This window comes from Salvelinus alpinus, chromosome 9 (assembly GCF_045679555.1).
Source record: "Salvelinus alpinus chromosome 9, SLU_Salpinus.1, whole genome shotgun sequence".
Taxonomy (NCBI): Eukaryota; Metazoa; Chordata; class Actinopteri; order Salmoniformes; family Salmonidae; genus Salvelinus; species Salvelinus alpinus.
This window is the reverse complement of record NC_092094.1, coordinates 6,935,204-6,960,981: the sequence shown is the minus strand read 5'-3', so window position 1 is coordinate 6,960,981 and position 25,778 is coordinate 6,935,204. Positions and strand designations below refer to the sequence as shown.

The 25,778-nt window shown below is 43.4% G+C and overlaps 1 protein-coding gene across 2 annotated transcripts in view; it reads left to right on the top strand.

Annotated features, from left to right (window-relative positions):
• The first annotated feature begins 645 nt into the window (after window positions 1-645).
• The window catches only part of LOC139584219 (AT-rich interactive domain-containing protein 3B-like), a 47,629-nt gene continuing 22,496 nt past the window's right edge, over window positions 646-25,778 (top strand). The window contains exons 1-3 of one of the 2 annotated variants that reach the window (XM_071415818.1): window positions 646-942; window positions 2,463-3,101; window positions 24,672-24,746. In XM_071415818.1, the coding sequence (XP_071271919.1) occupies window positions 919-942; window positions 2,463-3,101; window positions 24,672-24,746 (738 nt within the window). In that variant the 5' untranslated portion in view covers window positions 646-918. Of the gene's footprint in view, window positions 943-1,034; window positions 1,251-2,462; window positions 3,102-24,671; window positions 24,747-25,778 lie in introns of those variants that run through there. The other variant, XM_071415819.1, reaches the window with a different exon arrangement.

The following is a 25,778-nucleotide window of genomic DNA, read 5'->3' as shown; positions in this document are numbered from 1 at the left end:
GATATGATACAATAACTTTGTCCATTTTTAAATGGAAAATAATTGTGTATGGTCAGACGGAAGAAGAAGCGATACATCCCACTCGCTGTTTTTTATTTTATTTTCTGGTTCAATGAAAGACGATGAACTGAGTAGACCAGACCCACCTTGTATTGCATTGGTGCTAGTACATTTTCTTGCCACCAGGGGGCAGAATAGTATTGTATTGTACAGATTTGTATACGCGCTCATTGCGCTGAAGCGCATTGATGGGGAGACTATATTCAACATGGCCAAAGAATATACTTATTTATGGATATGTAGTTTTTTTTTCTCACAAATATTAAAAGCATTATGGCATAAACATGGTATGTTTTATAGTTGGAATGATGCTATACAAGGAAATCGATAACCTTACGAAATACATTACGTATTTCTGATGGTGTTGGTTACTAAGTTAAAAAATCTCTGTTATGAAAAACAGCTCCACATAGCAAGCTACCGTGACATAATTGATTCTAGAAACACTACTCATAGTCATGCTATTTCACCTTGCTGTCAGACGAGCACTGTGGTAAGAACTGACCAACACGAATGTTGCAAAAGCTTAAAACGTTGGCAAATTAAAACGGTGAAAGAGGCACAACTTTTTAAGTAGGCTGGGCCTTGTCTTATTACATGGGGGGGGTGTAGCTATCAAGCCTATGATGTTTCCCCCCCATGCGCAGGCAGCGGTCAGGGGAGGTGAGGCCCTGTCATTTACCAACTACGCTGGCCTCGCTGCTCTTCCAATCATATCGTAGGTTACAACATATACAGGCGTTATATTCATTTCTACCGAAAGTTTATAGCAAACTAAATGGTCATGTAAATTGGATTGCGTCGGAGAGGAAACGAGTGGAAAAACCACGGTAACTTTGGAAAGGACTGGAGGGAAGGATGGACAACTCAAAAGCGCAAATGGTGAGTTTTGATCGAGTCATCTCGCGGCTGGCTGACTTTCATTTGGCACCGTGCCCCATGTTAGTTAGATACTGTAATAAACAATTGGGCAACAACGGACGTGGAAGTGATATGTTGTTGTTTAACACTTTTGAACCATATTTTATAAACTATGACGGGACAACATTGTAACCTATTCGGTGAATTGCTTACCTCGGAAGTATTTTAACCTTGTTGAGGGAAAACAACTTTGGAACATTTTTAAACGACTGTTGTACACGTCATGCGTTTGTTTTTACCATCCGCCACCGGGCAGAAGAGACTAAAAGGTATCACATTTAGAAATAGTTTTAGATTAATACATTGTAGTCGATAGTATCTCGTAAAATAAACATTCCATAACGTTTCCTATCCCACCTTGTAACAGTACAGTAATCATATGTATACCAATCTGTTGGCATTGTTTTACTGTAATGTGACCACGCTTGAGATTTCTAATCAATACCTTTGAGCCACTTCACGTGCCAGTGTGTCCCCCCCCCCAAAAAAAATTAAAGACTACCAATGGTAATTTCGATAATGGCCTATTTTATGTACAGCATTTGGTTTAATTAATCATATTTTCCATATTGACTATTTTTTTAGGTTAAATACATAGTGCTAGGTAAAGACCCTGCTTTTCAATAAAAATGCATCCTCTTGGACGCTTTTAAAGTAAACTTAACATGCAGATTTTTTTTTAACAAAAGCCAATTATAGGAATGTTGTTGACTCTTTCACTGACGCCATTTTCTTTCAGGTTAACTATGTTCACAGCTAAGCTAGCATTGTGTAGGTTAAATTCGGCTAAGGGCTGTCCTTAATCAACAGGCAACGCGTAGTGCCAGAATACAGCCCTCAGCCGAGGTACTGTATATTGGCCATATATCACAAACCCACTAGGTGCCTTTATTGCTATTATAAACGGGTTACCAACATAATGAGAGCAGTAAAAGTACATGTTTTGTCATACCAGTGGTATATGTTTAGATATACAAAGACTGTCAGCCAATCAGCATTCAGGGCTCAAACCACCCAGTTTATAAATACCACGCAACCCTGTTACACCCATGCACTGACTACATACTGTATAAATAAGATATTCTCTCTTTGGACAAAATCTGAATATATTTGTGTTTTTTTCTTTCTTCTTCTCTAAGCCAGGGGTATTCAACTCTTACCCTACGAGGTCCGAAGCCTGCTGGTTTTCTGTTCTACCTGATAATTGCATACACCTGGTGTCCCGGGGCTAAACCAGTCCCTGATTAGAGGGGGAACAATGGGAAAAATGTAGTGGAACTGACTTCGCGGTCCAGAGTTGAGATTGAAGGCTCTCTAGGCTATAGATGACACAAAAGAACAAATAAAATCTCAGGGGGAATATATACGCATGTATCTTTTTGTACAATATTTTAACTCTATACATTTCTCTGTGGTAAAAAAATAAGATCGTATCCTTGTACAATGTATTTACTCTGTACATTTCGTTCCTCTCCCTGCAGCCCAACTTACCCCAGGAGGCTGGGGGTGGTCTGGGTAACCCTGCCGGTGTCAGACTAGAGGCTGTGATGGAGCAGCTCCAGAGACAACAGGAAGCCAAGCTGGAGATGGACCGGCAGGCGATACACCTCCGTCAGGCCCAGAGGACGTTCGCTAAACACGTAGCCGTCGCCCGGGTCACTGGAGACCCCCTGGACTCTACCTTCCTGGGCAAACGGGTGGAAGGAACCGGGACAGGAACGACTCCTCAGATGGGTCAGCAGCAGACAGAGGCTGGTGGCAGTAACAGCAACACTCAGAGCTGTGCGGATAGGGGGGACGATAACAGAGAAGAGGGACTGGGAGGTAAGGAGGAGGAGGATGAAAAAGAAAGGATGGAATGTGAAGAAGAGGTTGATGATGTTGGAATGGCGCATGGCCACATGACAAAGATGTCTCCCCTTCAGCAGGAGCGTTCCTTATCATCTTTTCGTCGGTTTTCAACCTCTCCATCAGCGGCTGCCAAACACAGAGACGCTTCCCCTCCAATGAATCTAAAGCGAAGGTCTGGGGAGAAGGACCAGTCTACCACGGAACAGCACCCCTTCACATCACCCAATGGATTTGGAGATTGGAGGTTTGATGATGGAACATTTAAGCAAGTATGTTGTATTTCACTCCTCAACCCCTTAATTATTTATTTATTTAGGCAAGTCAGTTAAGAACAAATTCTTATTTTACAATGACGGCCTAGGAACAGTGGGTTAACTGCCTTGTTCAGGGGCAACACGACAGATTTTTACCTTGTCAGCTTGGGGGATTCGATCTAGCAACCTTTCGGTTACTGGCCCAACGCTCTAACCACTAGGTTACCTGCCGTCCCTACCCTCTAACCACTGGGTTACCTGCCGTCCCTCCCCTCTAACCACTAGGTTACCTGCCTCCCCCCTCTAACCACTAGGTTACCTGCCGTCCCTACCCTCTAACCACTAGGCTACCTGCCGTCCCTACCCTCTAACCACTAGGCTACCTGCCGTCCCTACCCTCTAACCACTAGACTACCTGCCGTCCCTACCCTCTAACCACTAGGTTACCTGCCATCCCTACCCTCTAACCACTGGGTTACCTGCCGTCCCTCCCCTCTAACCACTAGGTTACCTGCCTCCCCCCTCTAACCACTAGGTTACCTGCCGTCCCTACCCTCTAACCACTAGGTTACCTGCTGCCCCATCTATAAGAGGTTATTAGAGATGTTGTTTTATTGCAGAAAGCCTGCAGTATGTTTTTTCACTTTAAGGGAAAGGGGTTTCTTCAGGGAAGGGGAACCTTGTATGAGGAAACTTGTGGTGTATTTTACTTAGAATGTGCCGCAGGTAGAATGTGCTTCAGGTGTCCCATGTGCAGCAGGTAGAATGTGCAGCAGGTAGAATGTGCTTCAGGTTTCCTGTGCAGCAGACAGTCCAGTCCAGCAGCAGACAGTCCAGTCCAGCAGCAGACAGTCCAGTCCAGCAGCAGACAGTCCAGCAGCAGACAGTCCAGTCCAGCAGCAGACAGTCCAGCAGCAGACAGTCCAGCAGCAGACAGTCCAGCAGCAGACAGTCCAGTCCAGCAGCAGACAGTCCAGTCCAGTAGCAGACAGTCCAGTCCAGCAGCAGACAGTCCAGTCCAGCAGCAGACAGTCCAGTCCAGCAGCAGACAGTCCAGTCCAGCAGCAGACAGTCCAGTCCAGCAGCAGACAGTCCAGTCCAGCAGCAGACAGTCCAGCAGCAGACAGTCCAGCAGCAGACAGTCCAGCAGCAGACAGTCCAGCAGCAGACAGTCCAGCAGCAGACAGTCCAGCAGCAGACAGTCCAGCAGCAGACAGTCCAGCAGCAGACAGTCCAGCAGCAGACAGTCCAGCAGCAGAACAGTCCAGCAGCAGACAGATCCAGCAGCAGACAGTCCAGTCCAGCAGCAGACAGTCCAGTCCAGCAGCAGACAGTCCAGTCCAGCAGCAGACAGTCCAGATCCAGCAGCAGACAGTCCAGCAGCAGACAGTCCAGTCCAGTCCAGCAGCAGACAGTCCAGCAGCAGACAGTCCAGTCCAGTCCAGCAGCAGACAGTCCAGTCCAGCAGCAGACAGTCCAGTCCAGCAGCAGACAGTCCAGTCCAGCAGCAGACAGTCCAGTCCAGCAGCAGACAGTCCAGTCCAGCAGCAGACAGTCTAGTCCAGCAGCAGACAGTCCAGTCCAGCAGCAGACAGTCCAGCAGCAGACAGTCCAGCAGCAGACAGTCCAGTCCAGCAGCAGACAGTCCAGCAGCAGACAGTCCAGTCCAGCAGCAGACAGTCCAGTCCAGCAGCAGACAGTCCAGTCCAGCAGCAGACAGTCCAGCAGCAGACAGTCCAGTCCAGTCCAGCAGCAGACAGTCCAGCAGCAGACAGTCCAGTCCAGTCCAGCAGCAGACAGTCCAGTCCAGCAGCAGACAGTCCAGTCCAGCAGCAGACAGTCCAGTCCAGCAGCAGACAGTCCAGTCCAGCAGCAGACAGTCCAGTCCAGCAGCAGACAGTCTAGTCCAGCAGCAGACAGTCCAGTCCAGCAGCAGACAGTCCAGCAGCAGACAGTCCAGCAGCAGACAGTCCAGTCCAGCAGCAGACAGTCCAGCAGCAGACAGTCCAGTCCAGCAGCAGACAGTCCAGTCCAGCAGCAGACCTAACATTGAATCCACATATTTTTTACATCCTCCAACAGTTAGTTTTTCCTCTCATGATTTAATTTGAACTAATATCAAATCAGTTTCTTCCTATGTTAGTGAAAAACACAGGCTATTGTGTACTGTTGGCCTCCTGCCAAATGCTATACAGTCACTTTCAATTACTGGTTCCTTATGACTCCCTACTGTTTGATTACATCCCATAATACCTCACAGTAAGGGGACGAAAAGCTGGGAACCTCTTTTCTTTTCTTTTTTTCTTCCGTTGCATTGTGTTTCATTTCATCCCTCCTTTCTCACTGTTTACCTAGTCATGCTGAAAGTTAAGGACCGGACACGCTGGGACACTGCCACCTCTTCTCTGGCAGCCCGTGATCCTAGAATAATAGAATAATATACATTATAAACTGGTTGGTTTGAGCCCTGAATGCTTATTGGCTGACAGCCGTGTTATATCAGACCGCAGGTATGACAAAACATTTATTTTTACTGCTGTAATTACATTGGTAACCCGTTTTATAACAGCAATAAGGCACCTTGGGGGTTTGTGGTATAAGGCCAATATACCACGGCTTAACTATCCACTTACCAAAACAACGCTTTTATCCAAAATGACTTCTAGTAGACTAGAGTGCATAGAGACTCATTTAAAAAAATAAAGTGTCTCTTGACATACTGTTAACATAAGTCGTATAGCTGCAACACACGCAGGATTTGGTTCTGAGATCGCTACATTTTTAGTAGGGGTACGGGGGGATACTTGTTGGACATGACTGTGGCGTAGCTTGAAGCACTACCCCCGATGCTCTTTTACCAAATGAGCCAGCTCTGCCAGAACAGCACGGCCTCTGGTCCCATCAGCCTACGCTGCCTCCAGATCCTTCACATGACAGTCGGGCAGAGAGCTCAGAGACGTGTTGTCATGGCGACTAGCCCACAGGAGGGAGGGGGGGTATTCAGACGGATGCTCCCCTGGGGTTTTCCCGCTTTCTCCCGGTGGTGTGACTTCTTGGATGCGTCCCAAGAGGCACCCTGTTCCTTATAAAGAGCGCCACTTATGATGATGATGGCACCGTTTTTATTGGCTTTTAAGAAAAATTTGATTTTGATTTTTGACGGCGCCCTGAAGCCTCATTTTTGAACCGTTCATATACGTTTCTCACAATATTCTGGCATACATGGCAAACTCTAGGATTTTGTGTGCGCAACAAATTTATTTATCAAACCGTCGCATGGAACGTATTCGCATGTTTTCATCGATTAAATCAGAGGAATATAATTTGTGTGCGCCCGTGAACGAGCGTTACAAACCCCCGCATGGGAAAACGCCCTCCATTCACCTTTTTTTTTAATGTAAACAAAAACACCCACGTTTGATGAATGATTTGGAAATGTTGGAATGTCCGTTTTCTAAAATAAAGTGGAATAACAAGTTTGATCACATTTCTGTATAGGTCTGAGCAGAACCTGTTTATCCTTTTGCAGTGACTTTCAAACTACACTGAACAAAAAATATAAATGTAACATGCAATCATTTCAAAGATTTTATTGAGTTACTGTTCATATAAAGGAAATAAGTCAATTGAAATACATGTATTAGGCCCTAAATCTATGGATTTCACATGACTGGGAATACAGATATGCATCTGTTGGTCACAGATACCTTTAATAAAAGGGAGGGGCGTGGATCAGAAAACCAGTCAGTATCTGGTGTGTTCACTATTTGCCTCATGCAGCACAACACATCTCCTTCACATAGAGTTGATCAGGCTGTTGATTGGTGGCCTGTGGAATGTTGTCCCACTCCTCTTCAATGGCTGTGCGAAGTTGCTGGATAGTGGCAGGAACTGGAACACGCTGTTGTACGTGTTGATCCAGAGCATCCCGAACATGCTCAATTAGTGACATGTCTGGTGAGTATGAAGGCCATGGAAGAGCTGGAAGATTTTCAGCTTCCAGGAATTGTGTCCAGATCCTTGCGACATGGGGCCGTGCATTATCATGCTGAAACATGAGGTGATGGCGCCGGATGAACGGCACGACTGTGGGCCTCAGGATCTCGTCACGTCATCTCTGTGCATTCAAATTGCCATCGATAAAATGCTATTGTGTTCGTTGTCCGTATTTTATGCCTGCTTAAACCATAACCCCACTACTACCATGGGGCACTCTGTTCACAACGTTGACATCAGCAAACCGCTCGCCCACACGACTCCATACATTCTGTCTGCCATCTGCCCGGTACAGTTGAAATCGAGATTCATCCATGAAGAGCACACTTCTCCAGCGTGCCAGTGGCCATCGAAGGTGAACATTTGCCCACTGAAGTCGGTTACGACGCCGAACTGCAGTCAGGTCAAGACCCTGGTGAGGACGACGAGCCCACAGATGAGCTTCCCTGAGACGGTTTCTGACAGTTTGTGCAGAAATTCTTTGGTTGTCCAAACCCACAGTTTCATCAGCTGTCCATGTGGCTGGTCTCAGACAATCCCGCAGGTGAAGAGGCCGGATGTGGAGGTCCTGGGCTGGCGTGGTTACACGTGGTCTGTGGTCGTGAGGCTGGTTTATGGTAGAGAAATTAACATTTTAATTATCTGGCAACAGCTCTGGTGAACATTCCTGCAGTCAGCATGCCAATTGCACACTCCCTCAACTTGAGACATCTGTGGCATTGTGCTGTAACAAAACTGCACATTTTAGAGTTGAGTTTTTATTGTCCCCAGCACAAGGTGCACCTCTATATTGATCATGCTGTTTAATCAGCTTGTAATGCCAAACCTGTCAGGTGGATGGATTATCTTGGCAAAAGAGAAATGCTCACTAATAGGGATGTGAAAAAAATTGTGAACAAAAAAAAAACATTTAGAGAAATAAGCTTTTTGTTGTTGTTGTTGTGTCTATAGGAACATTTCTGTGATCTTTTTATTTCAGCTCGTGAAACGTGGGACCAACATGGTAGCGAAAGTAGATGCTTCAGCCCTTCTGAAGACGTATTCTTGTTTCAGTATCGGATGTTTATATCTCCTATGATGTCATGCTCCTACCATGCAGAAAAACTGTAGCCTACCTAATACTGTAATAATTTTTTTTATTAGGCTACAGGTCTATTTACTTCTCGAGCGTACGCATGGGTCTGAGCTGTACTTGTAGATATGTACACACCGAAAGTAAAAAAAACATGGATAAATACCAACCTTTTACGTGGGGAAAAACTGGCGCACGCCAGGTTGAAAGTATTTTGTACGTACACACTTTTGAAAAGTTGTGTATTATTTAGGCGGGCTGGGACGATACCAGTGGCGCGATACTCGTGTGAGTGTTGGGGCAATTAGTATTTATTTTTAACACTAAGCGGATTTAACTTCATCAGGAGAACAGCAATGATGTTGGAAACAAATCATTATGTTGTCATCCAGTCACACATTTATTTTCCAAGCTATAGCACACAATATTTGACATACTGCATTTTAAAAAAAATGTAAAAATTTTTTTTTAAGGAGTTTTGTCTGCTTGGTGTTTTTTTATTTTTACCATGGGAAAAATTATCACAGCCCTACTGAATAGGGAACATTGTGCCAATTGCGAGGCTGCTCTGCACACAGAAGGGTTAGCCACTGTCTTGGCCACTGTCCAAAACACACTGTTAAATGAATGAGAACTACTAGAGAGCAGCTGGTTCAGAATGAGATGTACATGGCCATAAAGTGAGGGGATAGTATTTGACTGAATGACCCCACACACACACACACACACACACACACACACACACACACAAATAAAATGTTTTATAACAATCCAAGTATTTCAGTTGCAAACCTTAAATAAAGAATGAAAGGTTGGACATAGACTGAGAAACACTTTAAGAGTTTCAGTTAGCTGGGTGTAGTGGGACTTAGCTGGGTGTAGTGGGACTTGGCTGGGTGTAGTGGGACTTAGCTGGGTGTAGTGGGACTTAGCTGGGTGTAGTGGGACTTAGCCTTGTGTAGTGTAAAGTCTTCCACATGTTTTCAGTTCAGCTGGTGCCTAGTCGAACTCAGCTAGGCGAACCTGACGTGTGTGCTCGCATACTGCTCCCTTTAAAAGACCTTCGCTTGAAAAACGAGAACAAAAGCGGAAATAGTACTATTTGTCCATCTTGAGACACCGTAGCCAGTATTCACTTCCTCAACATAGTCAGAATTAATATAAGATAACAGAAATCTTTTTTTTTTCTTCACAAATCTTAAAGAAATATACTTCCCTAACTCATTCTCCCCCTCTTATTCAAACCTGTCTCTCAATGATAAAAGCCTGTTGAAAAATAGTTTGAGTTAAATGGGTGTATTCAAGAATAGGTCTACCTCCATTGTTTTCATTCCCTTTCATCTTTACTGCACCCTATAGAATTGTATTCCTCTTTGGTCACGGGGTCAGATGTCGTTAAAGCCGGGGGGGTGGAGAGCCCGACTGATTTGATGGCTCTGTCTGTCTAAAAAGGCGAGCAGATGCCATAAGTAATTTTCCAAACGAGAGAGTTGGAGGATGGGTTTTCATTTTATTTTTCTTCTTCACAATAGATGATTCAAACCCAGATAATCTATACATGTACCCGATAGCTTTATAACCAGAGCCTTAACGTGTATGTTTGGCTCAGGTTAAAAATATAGGGGCTTGTTTCCCAGAAAGATTTGGCCCTGTCCTGTTCTAAAAAGCTATTTTTAGTGGATATTTGCCAATGAGCTTTTTAGACTTAATCTGTGTCTTGGAAACAGACCCTAGCATCTATTTAACTATGTTCATATTTCATAAAGTAGCATGTATTTAACTATGTTCATATTTCATAAAGTAGCATGTATTTAACTACGTTCATATTTCATAAAGTAGCATGTATTTAACTACGTTCATATTTCATAAAGTAGCATGTATTTAACTACGTTCATATTTCATAAAGTAGCATGTATTTAACTACGTTCATATTTCATAAAGTAGCATGTATTTAACTACGTTCATATTTCATAAAGTAGCATGTATATAACTATGTTCATCCACTTTTTAATATTACACTCTTTTACGTAATGTCCGCCTGTCCGCTGCTGGATCTGTGTTACACACACACCCGTCCCCCTAACCAGGCCCCACCACCCCTCCACACTAATCCCAGTGTGATTTTTAATGTGGTTTAATCACAGACCCTGGACAGTAGTGGGCCTACAGCCCATTATGACCTGGCCGTGCTGCTGGCCATGCTACTGGCAACATGCTATATTATGTGAGGGATTGATTCATTCATTCATTTAACGTTGCAATCTGTTGGGGCCCATGCAGTTTAATGATGAATGATGCGCTAAGGAAGGTTAGCCTATTTTATATAGTTTTAATGGTCCTCTAGACCAGTTGGTAGAGGGCGGTCCTCTGTAGCTCCAGTTGGTAGAGCATGGTCCTCTGTAGAGCACGGTCCTCTGTAGACCAGTTGGTAGAGCACGGTCCTCTGTAGCCCAGTTGGTAGAGCACGGTCCTCTGTAGAGCACGGTCCTCTGTAGACCAGTTGGTAGAGGGTGGTCCTCTGTAGACCAGTTGGTAGAGCGCGGTCCTCTGTAGACCAGTTGGTAGAGCGCGGCCCTCTGTAGACCAGTTTGTAGAGCATGGTCCTCTGTAGACCAGTTGGTAGAGCACGGTCCTCTGTAGAGCATGGTCCTCTGTAGACCAGTTGGTAGAGCACGGTCCTCTGTAGACCAGTTGGTAGAGCGCGGTCCTCTGTAGACCAGTTGGTAGAGCGCGGTCCTCTGTAGACCAGTTGGTAAAGCACGGTCCTCTGTAGACCAGTTGGTAGAGCGCGGTCCTCTGTAGACCAGTTGGTAAAGCACGGTCCTCTGTAGACCAGTTGGTAGAGCACGGTCCTCTGTAGACCAGTTGGTAGAGCGCGGTCCTCTGTAGACCAGTTGGTAGAGCGCGGTCCTCTGTAGACCAGTTGGTAGAGCACGGTCCTCTGTAGAGCACGGTCCTCTGTAGAGCACGGTCCTCTGTAGACCAGTTGGTAGAGCGCGGTCCTCTGTAGACCAGTTGGTAGAGCACGGTCCTCTGTAGAGCACAGTCCTCTGTAGACCAGTTGGTAGAGCACGGTCCTCTGTAGAGCACGGTCCTCTGTAGACCAGTTGGTAGAGCGCGGTCCTCTGTAGACCAGTTGGTAGAGCGCGGTCCTCTGTAGACCAGTTGGTAGAGGGCGGTCCTCTGTAGACCAGTTGGTAGAGCATGGCGCTTGCAATGCCAGGATAGTGTGTTCGATTCCCGGGAGCACCCGTATGTGAAATGTCTGCTCGAATGATTAAGTCACTTTGGATAAAAGTGACTTTTAAAAGTGGGCATATATTAATAATGCCCACTTTTATCTTCCACAATCGGCACGTTTGCGTAGTTGTTTAACATGACTTTAAAGGGGTCTTTGAACAACAATTACATGAGACCAAGAGTTAGTATTGAACTTCTGGTATTAAAAAATAAAATGTTTAATTTGTTATTCGTCTTAACGATGTCTGATTTGAAATAAATTAAGCTCTAGTCTAAATTCATTTTTGACTCATTGACCACCCCTTGGTCTTTGCATAAATCAGCTGTTGCTCGGCAATGCTTTGTGGCAGAGCTTGGCACAGCTGCACAGGATCAATAGAGATTATGTAAGACACACACGTCTCTGATTTTTAGTTTTTTGTTCTGGCATCGTTTACGTTGATTGATTGAGGACCAACTGTCTTGTGTGATACAAGATGGTTTATAAACCAAGCAAAGAAAAAGGTTCTGTCTATACATGAGTCCTTCTTGCCCCACCCTATGGAAACAGTTTTCATTCTTCAGCTAGTGGGAACGCCCAAGGGGGCCAGGAGAGGTGTGTGTGTGTGTGTGTGTGTGTGTGTGTGTGTGTGTGTGTGTGTGTGTGTGTGTGTGTGTGTGTGTGTGTGTGTGTGTGTGTGTGTGTGTGTGTGTGTGTGTGTGTGTGTGTGTGTGTGTGTGTGTGTTTGAACATGCCTGATTAAACATAGTTTTTAATATGTTTAGTGTGTGTGCGCACGCTTAGTCGTCATGATTTACAACCTTTTTAATACGTTTCTCTAAGTACCTCATAAATGCTACTGAAAGGGGTGGTGGCTAGCTGAGGATAGGTGGGATAGTGTGTGTGTGTATATAACTCTGGAGAGGGGTAGTAGGGTGTGTATAACTTAGGGCTAGGCGGTATACTGTATTTTACTATATACACCGGTATTGATGCATGGACCGGTTTGGGGTTTTACTTTAACTTCTATAACGGTATTTGAATGTTTGGTTTGTTAAAATGTGATACGCCGTGTGTAACGTTCATTTTTATAGTTTACTCCGCTACTTGAGTCATCCCTCCCCTCCTCTCTCTGACACTGGGCCAATTGTGCGCCGCCGTATGGGACTCCCAGTCACGGCTGGATGTGATACAGTCTGGATTCGTACCAGGGACTCTAGTGATGCCTCTTGCACTGAGATGCAGTGCCTTAGACCACTGCGCCACTCAGAAGCCATGACCAATATATATTATCCTGCTAATAGCCCATCCTAGAAACGTTGTTTGCAGAATTCACAGCCTGCTACGCTTGTGGAAGACAGGGTTGATGATAATAATACTTTGCCCCCCCTTCCACATGTCAAAGGTTCCAATTGATAATGTTTTTTTATTATCAATTAGTATATTTGAATTTAACCACAATATTTGTTGTATTATTTGTTCCATCTTTTCTGGTGGATTAAACTGAAATTGCAATCAATCATGGCCGGTTGTGATACAGCCAACCTAAGAAATACATTTGACGATAGAATTCTCCCCCTACCCTCCTTCTCGGCAATTGTCCTGCTAATAGCCACAATGGCGCTGTACAACGTGACCGTGCGTGTTTACCTTCATTAGCCTACTTTGTTCCAATATTTCTGTCATTCAGTGATATTTATTCCCATAGCAATTTGTCATGGATCCATAACTAAATAAACATCTGCATTTAGAAAGAGTATTTTTAATCATTATTTTATTAACGAAAGTGTAAAGATGCTGTTGAAGAAATACTGTACTGTACAGTATATGCTTTAGCCGACATTTTGCGGTTGCATGAGGTCACCCACGCGCACTTTAAACATTTGGATAATAAAGCATTTAAAGTATTTTGAAAGATTAGAAGCCGCCTGCATTTGTTTATTAGGCTACTGTGCAGTCTGACAAGTAAGCATAGCCTACAATACATACTGTAGTGAACATGGTAAAGTGCCTAATTCCTTTACATAAGGGAGAGCAGGCCATGTCCAGACTTTCTTAACTTTTTCTTAACTCTGTCTTTAATGCTTTTTCAGGTTGCATCAGACATGGACAGTACTACAGTTAGTACACTTGGGGAAAAACAAATGTTTAAAAACCTGTTTTCAAAATGCCTCCAGCTGTCCATCACTTCTGTAAATTAAACACACAGCATCTTGTTTACATTCTTTATTGTAACCACAACGTCACAAATAATTTATCTACTTTTCCAATTACTTTTACAGTTTGGGATTTACAAATGTGCGCTTTTCATGTTCTTTTTTCGTTAAATCCAGTTCGGATTTAAGTGTAACTTCTGATTGACGGCTTTAGTGAGAGATCTAATGCTCTAATATTTAATAATTTCTGCCCTCCGAATTCATATCTAAGGGGCATTTTTTGCGCCATTATTAGTAACATTGTTTTAGTTTGAACGTGCAGACTGGCACTAAGAGCAGCGGGAACGTTTCCCTAGTCAGCGTCATTATTAGTAACATTGTTTTAGTTTGAACGTGCAGACTGGCACTAAGAGCAGCGGGAACGTTTCCCTAGTCAGCTCCATTATTAGTTACATTGTTTTAGTTTGAACGTGCAGACAGGCACTAAGAGCAGCGGGAACGTTTCCCTAGTCAGCTCCATTATTAGTGCAATGCCCCTTAAAGTGTTGCTCTGTGCTACCCAGTGGGGCGGGGCGGGGCAACCACTGTATATATATAACTCTGGAGAGGGTTAGTAGTGTGTGTGTGTGTGTAACAAAACTCTGGAAAGGGGTAGTAGTGGTACCAGCCTCCAGAGAAGTTGTGTCCTCTTCACAACTGTCTTGGTGTGTTTGGATCATGATAGGTCCTTAGTGATGTGGACACTAAAGAACTTGAAGCTCTCGACTCACTCCACTACAGCCACGGGGATGGAGGCGTGCTTGGCCACTCACCAGTCGTGGGTGAACAGGGAGCACAGGAGGGGACTGAGCACACATCCCTGAGGGGCCACCGTGTTGGCAAATGTTTTTGCTGCCTAACCTCACCACCTGGGGGCATCCCATCAGGAGGTCCAGGATCCAGTTGCAGAGGGAGGTGTTTAGTCCCAGGGTCCTTAGCTTAGTGATGAGCTTGAAGGGCACTATGGTGTTGAGCGCTGAGCTGTAGTCAATGAACATCATTTTCACGTAGGTGTTCCTTTTGTCCAAGTGGGAAAGGGCAGTGTGGAGTGCAATATTGATTGCATCATCTGTGGATCTGTTGGGGTGGTATGCGAATTGGAGTGGGTCTAGGGTTTCTGGGATAATGGTGTTGATGTGAGCCATGACCAGCCTTTTCAAAGCACTTCATGGCTACAGATGTTAGTGCTACGGGTCGGTAGTTATTTAGACAGGTTACCTTGGCGTTCTTGGGCACAGGGACTATGGTGTTCTGCTTGAAACATGTAGGTATTACAGACTGGGTCAGGAGAGCGGTTGAAAATGTCAGTGAAGACCGCTGGTCAGCGCATGCTCTGAGTATGTGTCCTTGTAATCAGTCTGGCCCTGCAGTCTTGTGAGTGTTAAACTGTTTAAAGGTCTTACTCACATCGGCTATGGAGAGCGTGAGCACTCACCCGTCCGGAACAGCTGGTACTCTCAGGCATGATTCAGTGTCGCTTGCCTCGAAGTGAGCATTGAAGGCATTTAGCTCGTCTGTTATGCTCGCGTCATTGGACAGCTCGCAGCTGGGTTTCCCTTGGTAATCTGTGATAGTTTGCAAGCCCTGCCACATCCGACGAGCGTCAGAGCTGGTGTAGTAGACTTCGATCTTAGTCCTGTATTGATGCTTTGCTAAATGGAAAGTATTTGATCGACTAAATTATTGAAGTCTGGAAAAATAGTAGCTAGGTACCTGAATGCTATTATTTTTATTTTTTTTAAACCTGTTCTGTTTTCTGCTCTGGTGTGAATGGTTTACCTATTATGTTAAACAGTAAGCAGTCAGAATAGAAAGCTTAGGTAATCACTAAAAGTAGATAACTAAGGGGAGTTCTTTGTCAATTGATCCATAGTGGCTTTCACTATCTCAATAGCAGGAAATTCTTTATTTTATTTTAACTCGGTTACCGACTGAGTCATTCAGTCAGGGCATGGGGCATTTGCTTCCCTGCCAATAGATCAGTCCGGTCTTTCGGTCGTGTTGCCCCGGGTGGCCAGACTGACATTATTAGAGTAATATATAGCCACATGCCTGGCTATTATAGCTGCTTTATGTCAACAACTCACAGGGATATGGCTTTACAATGGAGTGGATGTATCTGTCTGTGTGGACGGGCTCAAACATACAGGGCTTTTCAATAGATTTTGTGAAGATGGACTGTTCCTAAAGAATATCCTCGACCCCCAACTGTTTTAGGTTTGGCGGTCTCCAAATTGAATGTGTATCTGGCAACCTAACCCAACGAATAAAACACTCACACACGTCAATGTCTTTTTTTACAGAAAAATATATTTTAAAAAATTGGATTTTGAGTTTGGTTACCCTATTCTTACGGTACACAACACTTTCCTGACAAGGTGGCACACCCGCCATCTTTCACATTCAAAACTCTCAAACCTTTATTCAAAACACGGTCACGCAGAGTCTAGACATCCCAGCAGGCCTTTCCACACTGTTGCACATCTCAGCCTTTTGCGAACCCTAACCCCAACCCAACCCAGGCCTCCCGCCACTCTCTACTCACATTATTTACACCCCGTACTGTGAGATTGTAGAACGAGTGATTCTAAACATCATTATAATTGCGTTGTGTCAGATAGCATATGAGGAGGAGGGTTGGGGATGGAACGATGTCACATTAAACTGCCTAATGAGCATGGGTGTGCCCCTTATAGAACCCTATTCCCTACATAGTGCACTACTTTAGACCAGAGCCCTATAGAACCCTATTCCCTATATAGTGCACTACTTTAGACCAGAGCCCTATAGAACCCTATTCCCTACATAGTGCACTACAGTGGCTTGCGAAAGTATTCACCCTCCTTGGCATTTTTCCTATTTTGTTGCCTTACAACCTGGAATTAAAATTGATTTTTGGGGGGTTTGTATCATTTGATTTACACAGCATGCCTACCACTTTGAAGATGCAAAATATGTTTTATTGTGAAATAAGACAAAAAAAACAGAACTTAAGTGTGTATAACTATTCACCCCCCCCCCAAGGTCAATACTTGGTAGAGACACCTTTTGTAGCAATTACAGCTGCAAGTCTCTTGGGGTATGTCTCTATAAGCTTGGCATATCTAGCCACTGGGACTTTTGCCCATTCTTCAAGGCAAAACTGCTCCAGCTCCTTCAAGTTGGATGGGTTCTGCTTGTGTACAGCAATCTTTAAGTCATACCACAGATTCTCAATTGGATTGAGGTCTGGGCTTTGACTAGGCCATTCCAAGACATTTAAATATTTCCCCTTAAACCACTCGAGTGTTGCTTTTGCAGTATGCTTAGGGTCATTGTTTTACTGGAAGGTGAACCTCCGTCCCAGTATCAAATCTCTGGAAGACTGTAACAGGTTTCCCTCAAGGATTTCCCTGTATTTAGTGCCATCCATCATTTCTTCAATTCTGACCAGTTTCCCAGTCCCTGCCGATGAAAAACATCCAGCATGATGCTGCCACCACCATGTTTCACTGTGGGGATGGTGTTCTCGGGGTGATGAGAGGTGTTGGGTTTGCACCAGATGGCCAAAAAAGCTCTATTTTAGTCTCATCTGACCAGAGTACCTTCTTCCACATGTTTGGGGAGTCTCCCACATGCCTTTTGGCGACACCAAACGTGTTTGCTTATTTTTTTTAAGCAATGGCTTTTTTCTGGCCACTTCCATAAAGCCCAGTTCTGTAGAGTGTACAGCTTAAAGTGGTCCTATGGACAGATACTCCAATCCCCGCTGTGGAGCTTTGCAGCTCCTTCAGTGTTATCTTTGGTCTCTTTGTTGCCTCTGATTAATGCCCTCCTTGCCTGGTCTGTGAGTTTTGGTGGGTGGCCCTCTTTTGGCAGGTTTGTTGTGGTGCCATATTCTTTAAATGTTTTAATAATGGATTTAATGGTGCTCTGTGGGATGTTCAAAGTTTCTGATATTTTTTATAACCCAACCCTGATCTGTACTTCTCCAAAACTCTTGTCCCTGACCAGAGCTCCTTGGTCTTCATGGTGCCGCTTACTTGGTGGTGCCCCTTGCTTAGTGGTGTTGCAGACTCTGGGGCCTTTCAGAACAGGTGTATATGTACTGAGATCATGTGACAGATCATGTGACACTTAGATTGCACACAGGTGGACTTTATTTAACTAATTATGTGACTTCTGAAGGTAATTGGTTGCACCAGATCTTATTTAGAGGCTTCATAGCAATACATATGCACGGACCACTTTTCTGTTTAAATTTATTTTATTTTATTTTTATTTATTTTTTAAATTTCACTTCACCAATTTGGACTATTTTGTGTATGTCCATTACATGAAATCCAAATAAAAATCTATTCAAATTACAGGTTGTAATGCAACAAAATAAGACAAACGCCAAGGGGGATGAATACTTTTGCAAGGCGCTGTACTTTAGACTAGGGCCCTATAGAACCCTATTCCCTATATAGTGCATTACTTTAGAACAGGGCCCATGTCATGCCTCAGATTGTATAGATCTCTCACACTCTACCCAGAGCCATGTATAGATACCCTATATAGCCAATGGCTTTGACATACCGTACGCAGTACACCAAGAAAATGCTACGCAAAGCCCCACTGCTAGCTAATGTGGATTTAGTTCATTAGACACCAAACTGAAGAAAATGGACTAAAACGGAGAGGAACTACCTGAACTTGTCCATTACGAAACACCATTTTTTTTAAACGTTTTTGTTTACGGTTGCATAACTTTTCCCGTTGCGTTACCCTGTTGAACAATACCATGGTTAGTAGCATGAGTTCAGTGAGCTGGTTGAGACACCAGGTGGAGTAGATCATTGTGTCCTTATTAAAGCCAGGAGAACTAACAATATCTTTAACCAAATCCACAGCTGTATAAATGGAGAAGGTCTCTCATGGGTGGGGGGGGGGGGGGTCACTCTATGCAAATAAAGGTGAACACACACACAGTTTCACAGTTTCTATCCCTGAACCATGAACTTTGTTATATAGCTGGTAGAAGATTGAGAATTTGGGTCAAAGTGCAGTAGCTGTGTAGTGTTACTGACTACAAGGCCAATGTTGTTACAGGCTAAATTGAGATTGTGTGTCACTGGCCAACCATACCCCATAATGTCAAAGTGGAATTATGTTTTTAGAAAGTTTTACAGATTAATTAAATGAAAAGCAGAAATGTGACCCGATTCAGGAAACTAGGCGTATGTCGCAAGTCACAACTTCACAGGAGAGCCGTTTGAACATAAAAAATATATTTTTAAATGCATGATTGTCAAGCATTAGCTAGTTACATTTTCAGATATTACACGTTTCTAATTTTGACAAAGTGGTTTCATTACAAGCTAAAGTTTACTGTTAGCTAGCTAGCTAGCTAATGTTAGCTGGCTGGCTCCCTAGCTGACGTTATTATTCGTATCCCAGAGCTGTGTGCTGTTCTAGTTAGAGCCTAATGTTAGCTAGCTAACATTGAACATGGTTGGTTATCTCCCAGCACTGTGCCATTGTTGGCACTGTTCATTGTTGTTTAACTAGCTAACGGTGGCTGGCTGGCTCGTTAGCTAACGTTGCGTGACGTGTGTACAACATCCGTTGAATATGGCCGGTGTCAGTAAACGTCTGCAAAAAAAGCGTAATGAAATTGTTGCCAGCAGAGCTCGTTAGACTGTTTTCATGTTATCCAGGAGGTAAACAAATCATCCGCCAGAGCGTCAAGTGTGCGCTCTGAGAGCGAAACGAGATGGGTGGGGCTAAAGCTTAAGAGGGTGTGAACGATGCTGAATGGGTGTAGACAAAGAAGAGCTCTTCACTAGATACCAAAACATTCAAAGTCCATTTTCTCAAAAGTGAGTTTACAAGTTGATCAATTTTCAAACCAGAATTACTTTCCCATTGTTCCTCAAATGCAGTGTATAATATACCATTTTGTAACTCTGAGTCTCTACTTTTATCCAATGTAAAAAATAAATAAAAAAACACAGTTTCAAGTTTTTGCTACATAAAACCGAATCCAAGTCATGAGTCACAAGCCTAAATAAGGTCAGAAGTAAAAAAAAATTGCTTAACAAGTCAGTGCCTTCGGAAAGTATTCAGACGCCTTGACTTTTTCCACATGTTAGTTTTATTCTAAAATGGATGAAGTAAAAAAAAATATCCTCAGCAATCTACACACAATACCCTGTAATGACAAAGTGAACAGGTTTAGAGTTTTTTGCAAATTTATAAAAAATTAAAAGTTTTTTTTTTTTTTACGTAAGTATTCAGACCCTTTGCTATGAGACTAGAAATTGAGCTCGGATGCTGTTTCCATTGATCATCCTTGAGATGTTTCTACAACTTGATTGGAATCCACCTGTGGTAAATTTAATTGATTGGACATGATTTGGAAAGGAACACACCTGCCTATATATGGTCCCACGCTTGAGAGTGCATGTCAGAGCAAAAACCAAGCCACGAGGTCGAAGGAATTGTGCATAGAGCTCCGAGACAGGATTGTGTCGAGGCACAGATCTGGGAAAAGGTACCAAAAAAATGTCTGCAGCATTGAAGGTCCCCAAGAACACAGTGGCCTCCATCATTCTTAAATGGAAGTAGTTTGGAACCACCAAGACTCTTCCTAGAGCTGGCTGCCAGGCCAAACTGAGCAATCGGGGGAGAAGGGCCTTGATCAGGGAGGTGACCAAGAACCCGATGGTCACTGTGACAGAGCTCCAGAGTTCCTCCGTGGAGATGGGAGAACCTTCCAGAAGGACAACCATCTCTGCAGCACTCCATCAATCAGGCCTTTATGGTAGAGTGACCAGGCGGAAGCCACTCCTCAGTAAAAGGCTCATGACAACCCGCTTGGAGTTTGCCAAAAGGCACCTAAAGACTCAGACCATGAGAAGCAAGATTCTCTGCTCAGATTGAGCTCTTTGGCCTGAATGACAAGCATCACGTCTGGAGCAAACCTGGCACCATCCCTACGGTGAAGCATGGTGGTTGCAGTATCATGCTGTGGGGATGTTTTTCAGCGTCAGTGACTGGGAGACTAGTCAGGATCGAGGCAAAGATGAACGGAGTGAAGTACAATGAGATCCTTGATGAAAACCTGCTCCAGAGCGCTCAGGACCTCAGACTGGGGTGAAGGGTCACCTTCCAACAGGACAACGACCCTAAGCACACAGCCAAGACAAAGCAGGAGTGGCTTCTGGACAAGTCTCTGAGTGTCCTTGTGTGGCCCAGCCAGAGCCTGGACTTGAACCCGATCAAACATTTCTGGAGACCTGAAAATATCTGTGCAGCAACGCTCCCCATCCAACCTGACAGAGCTTGAGAGGATCTGCAGAGAAGAATGGGAGAAACTCCCCAAATACAGGTGTGCTAAGCTTGTAGCTTCATACCCAAGAAGACTTGATGCCTTAATCGCTGCCAAAGGTGCTTCAACAAAGTACTGAGTAAAGGGTCTGAATACTTATGTAAATGTGAAATTTCTTTTTATTTTATAAATTAGCAACATTTTCTAAAAACCTCTTTGTTCTTTGTCATTATGGGATGTTGTGTGTCGATTTGATTACGTTTTTTGGGAAAAAGTCAAGGGGTCTGAATACTTTCCGAAGGCACTGTAAGTTGCGTGGACTCACTCTGTGTGCAATAATAGTGTTGAACATGCTTTTTGAATGACTACCTCGTCTCTGTACTCCACTCATACAATTATCTGTAAGGTCCCTCGGTCGAGCAGTGAATTTCAAACACAGATTCAATCACAAAGACCAGGGAGGTTTTCAAATTTCTCGCAAATGTGCAACTAACCCAATTTTGTAAAAAAAAAATGGTACCATATTTAACGTAGCCTATTTTGAAAAATCTTTCCAGCTCTTTCCCTTTCGATAACCACTCGGCATGAAAGGGGGGAAAAAATATAATGCTCTGGTCGGTGAAAACTTCATAAAATAGTCCTGATTACTTCTTATCCCTTGTGCAAATAGCCTACAGCTTTTGTCTGTCTGTCCGGAGCTCACTGGTGCGGAAACTCTGAGGGCCCAGAATGTTTTATACTAGGTTGCAAGTTTGCTAGCACAGGGGCTGACCAATTTAATAGTTGATACAATGTTTCAAGTTCCTTGCAGACAGGCCGTGCGTAGCCAATGGGATTTGATATGTATTATCAGGATATTTTCTACCTGCGGGCTGCGTAATTTATATTTGTTGGCATAATGTGGGCTATTTTAACATATTGGCTATGGCAATAGAAGTTTCTTTTAGATTTGTATTGTATTGATTTTGAGATGAAGACCTTTTATTTATATACTGAACAAAAATATAAACACAACATGCAACAATTTCATCAACGATTTTACTGAGTTACAGTTCATATAAGGAAATCAGTCAATTTAAATATATTCACATGACAGGGCAGGGGTGGGGCCATGGGTGGGCCTGGGAGGGCATAGGTTCACCCACTGGGGACCTGGCTCTCTAAAATGACGTTGGAGGCAGGTTAGGGTAGAGAAATGAACATTAAGTTCTCTGGCAACAATTCTGGTGGACATTCCTGCAGTCAACATGCCAATTGCACGCTCCCTCAACTTGAGACATCTGTGGCATTGTGTGACAAAAAAAAATCACATTTTCGAGTGGCCCCCGCATAAGGTGCACCTGTGTAATGATTTAATCCGTTTCTTGAAATGCCACACCTGTCAGGTGGATGGATTATATTGACAAAGGAGAAATGCTCACTAATATGTAAACAAATTTCAGCCATTTCTTTTTGAGATATAAGCTTTTGGAAAATTTCTGGGGTCTTTTATTTCAGCTCATGAAACATGGGACAAACATGTTACATTTATTCTTTGTTCAGTATAAATTCAATAAAACTAAAATGTGCATATGAAAGTCATAACTGGCAGGCAGATCAGTAGAAATGGTACGATAACGTGGCTAATGGCTTTTCCTAATGGAAAAGGTTGCCGACCGCTGGTGGTGTTTTATTAGGATCCTCAGTAGCTGTTGCAAAAGCAGCAGCTACTCTTCCTGGGTTCCACACGAAACACGAAACACAATTCAGAACATTGATAGACAAGAACAACTCAAGGACAGAACTACAGAAATATTTATTTTAATCACACGTAGCCTACATATCTATGTATACACACAAACTATCAAGGTCAAAGACCATCAGAAATACTATCAGATCTCCAAAACGTGTAGCCTATTACCGTCAACTTCAGGAGTTTAAAGGCAGAATTTGCGAAGGCCAGCAGCAGCTGGAGGAGGGGGGGTCGGGGAATGTATTTAAAAAATAATATATATATTTTTTATTATTCTGGTTAGGCTATATTGATCTCTGGCTCCCTCTTTAGTAATTTGTGTGTTTTTCATTTTTAATCACAGTGCTTAAAGCATCAGACAAGCTCAGTAGCCTACATATGGTTGATTTTATTAAAACAAGGTGTGTCTATATATGGAAAAAATATACATTTTAAAGAACAGATGACTCTCGGTCGATCAATACTTTTGGGGGGGGGGGGGGGGGCAGCCCTAATTTCGTTCCAATTGTGAGTTTTGTCAATTTAGTCATTGTCTTCTTGTTTGGAGAGTTCCTGTCAATGTTCAGGACGTGCATATGTTTATGCATAGGAGTAGGCCTATAGGCTACCTGGCCTGCGTGCAAATGTAGGCATATAAATGTGCCTATTTGTGAATCTGATAGTATTTCTTATTGTCTTAACGCACCACCACAAATGAGCTGTTGAGCTTCTCAAAGTAATGTTTTCTACACCTCAAACAGCAAGCAAACAAAGTGTTTTTACATCCATTGAGGATGACAATAGTTCCTCAATGTATTTTAAAAAATCTTTCCAGCTCTCTCCCTTTCGATTACCACTCAGCGTGAAAGGGAAAAATGTCATGCTCTGATCCAGTGGAAACATCATAAAATAGGCCTACCTGATTTACTTCTCATCCCTTGCGCAAATAGCCTACAGCTGTGTCTGTTCTGAGCTCACTGGCATGAAAACTAAGGGCCCAGAATATTTTATGCAATGTTGCAAGTTTGCTAGAGTGAGCTTCAGGCCCGAGTTAACAATGTTTCAAGTTTGGCTACACATGGTCTGTTTTGCAACAATGTGATTTATAGGATATTTTTATCAGGATTTCTTTCTACCTGCGGGCTACAATTTTTACATAGCTGGCAGTGACAACATAAGTTATTTTTTAAAGTTTGTATAATTTTGATTAACAACATGACAATGATTTTGAGATACGAAGACATTATATATGAAATCTGTTCCACCAAAAAAAATTGTGTATGAAAACCATAACTGGCATGCAGATTGGTAGAAATCTTCAGTTAAATTGGCATTCTACATGAGAAAGGTTGCCGATACCTCCTGTAGCTTATTACAGGCAACTTCAGGAGAGTAACGGCAGAATCCGCGAAAGCCAGCTGGAGGAGATTGGTCAGGTTAAGGTTTTTTTCCCCTTCTGGTTATCTTGATCTCTGGCTCCTCCTTGAGTCATGTCTTATTTCATCTAACAGAGCGCTTAAAGCATCAGACAAGCTCAATGCAAATAGTTGATTTTATTTAAACATATATGGTGTGTCTTTTTATGGAAAACTACACTTTTTCGATTGGTCGAAACAGTCGGACAGTCCTAAAATATTGTACAATCCAAGTGTGAAAAGCTCTTAGAGACTTACACAGAAAGACTCACAGCTGTAATCACTGGTGATTACCAAGGTGATTCTAACAAGTATTGACTCAGGTGTGTGAATACTTACGTAAATGAGATTTCAGTATTTAATTTTCAATAAATGTGCAAACATTTATAAAAACATGTTTTCACTTGTTTTATTGTATTGTGTGTAAATGGGTGAGGGGGAAAAAAATCGATTTGAATCCATTTTGAATTCAGGCTGTAACACAAGAATGTGGAATAATTCAAGGGGTATGAATAATTCTGAAGGCACTGTAACTCATTATCTAACTAACTGAACAACTAATTAAATTAAATGTTTAAATAAGCATTTATTAACGTAAAAATAAAGCCTTTTATCAACCCTTGGTGATAAACTAACTGATCAATTAAAACCAAAATAATCATGTTTATTGTGTTTTTAACAGAAAGGCAGTGTGGGCTGGGCGGAGGAGAACGAAGGAGGCAAAACAAGAGGAGAGCCGTCCCGAGACTTTGCAAAGGTAATCAGATTGGATAAAATGTTCCGACCGATATAAGCCCGAAGATGCATTAAACTAAACTAAAAGCTCAAGTAAAACTAGTCCACACAGACCATCTGAGAAAAGGTTACGTTCCAGTTCTTTACCCTTCTCCCAAAGTGTACACTACGCCCTCATGGATTTAAAAGGAATGGACTGGTGTAAGGAACATGGTGGAAAGTACTCCCTCCGACTATGCTTGCACCAGTCCAATGCCTGTACATGCATGAGGGGGGGAGTGAACAAGTGCACACTTTGTGGTAAAGGGTAGAGAATCGGAATGCAGCCCTAGACTCAAAAGTTCTCAAATCTGAACCAGTCCAGATGAAAGGGGGATACCTAGTCAGTTGTAAAGGGGGATACCTAGTCAGTTGTACAGGGAAAGGGGGATACCTAGTCAGTTGTATAGGGAAAGGGGGATACCTAGTCAGTTGTACAGGGAAAGGGGGGATACCTAGTCAGTTGTACAGGGAAAGGGGGGGATACCTAGTCAGTTGTACAGGGAAAGGGGGGATACCTAGTCAGTTGTACAGGGAAAGGGGGGATACCTAGTCAGTTGTATAGGGAAAGTGGGGATACCTAGTCAGTTGTACAGGGAAAGGGGGGATACCTAGTCAGTTGTATAGGGAAAGTGGGGATACCTAGTCAGTTTTACAGGGAAAGGGGGGATACCTAGTCAGTTGTACAGGGAAAGGGGGGATACCTAGTCAGTTGTACAGGGAAAGGGGGATACCTAGTCAGTTGTACAGGGAAAGGGGGGATACCTAGTCAGTTGTATAGGGAAAGGGGGGATACCTAGTCAGTTGTATAGGGAAAGGGGGATACCTAGTCAGTTGTACAGGGAAAGGGGGATACCTAGTCAGTTGTACAGGGAAAGGGGGATACCTAGTCAGTTGTATAGGGAAAGGGGGGATACCTAGTCAGTTGTACAGGGAAAGGGGGATACCTAGTCAGTTGTATAGGGAAAGGGGGGGATACCTAGTCAGTTGTATAGGGAAAGGGGGGATACCTAGT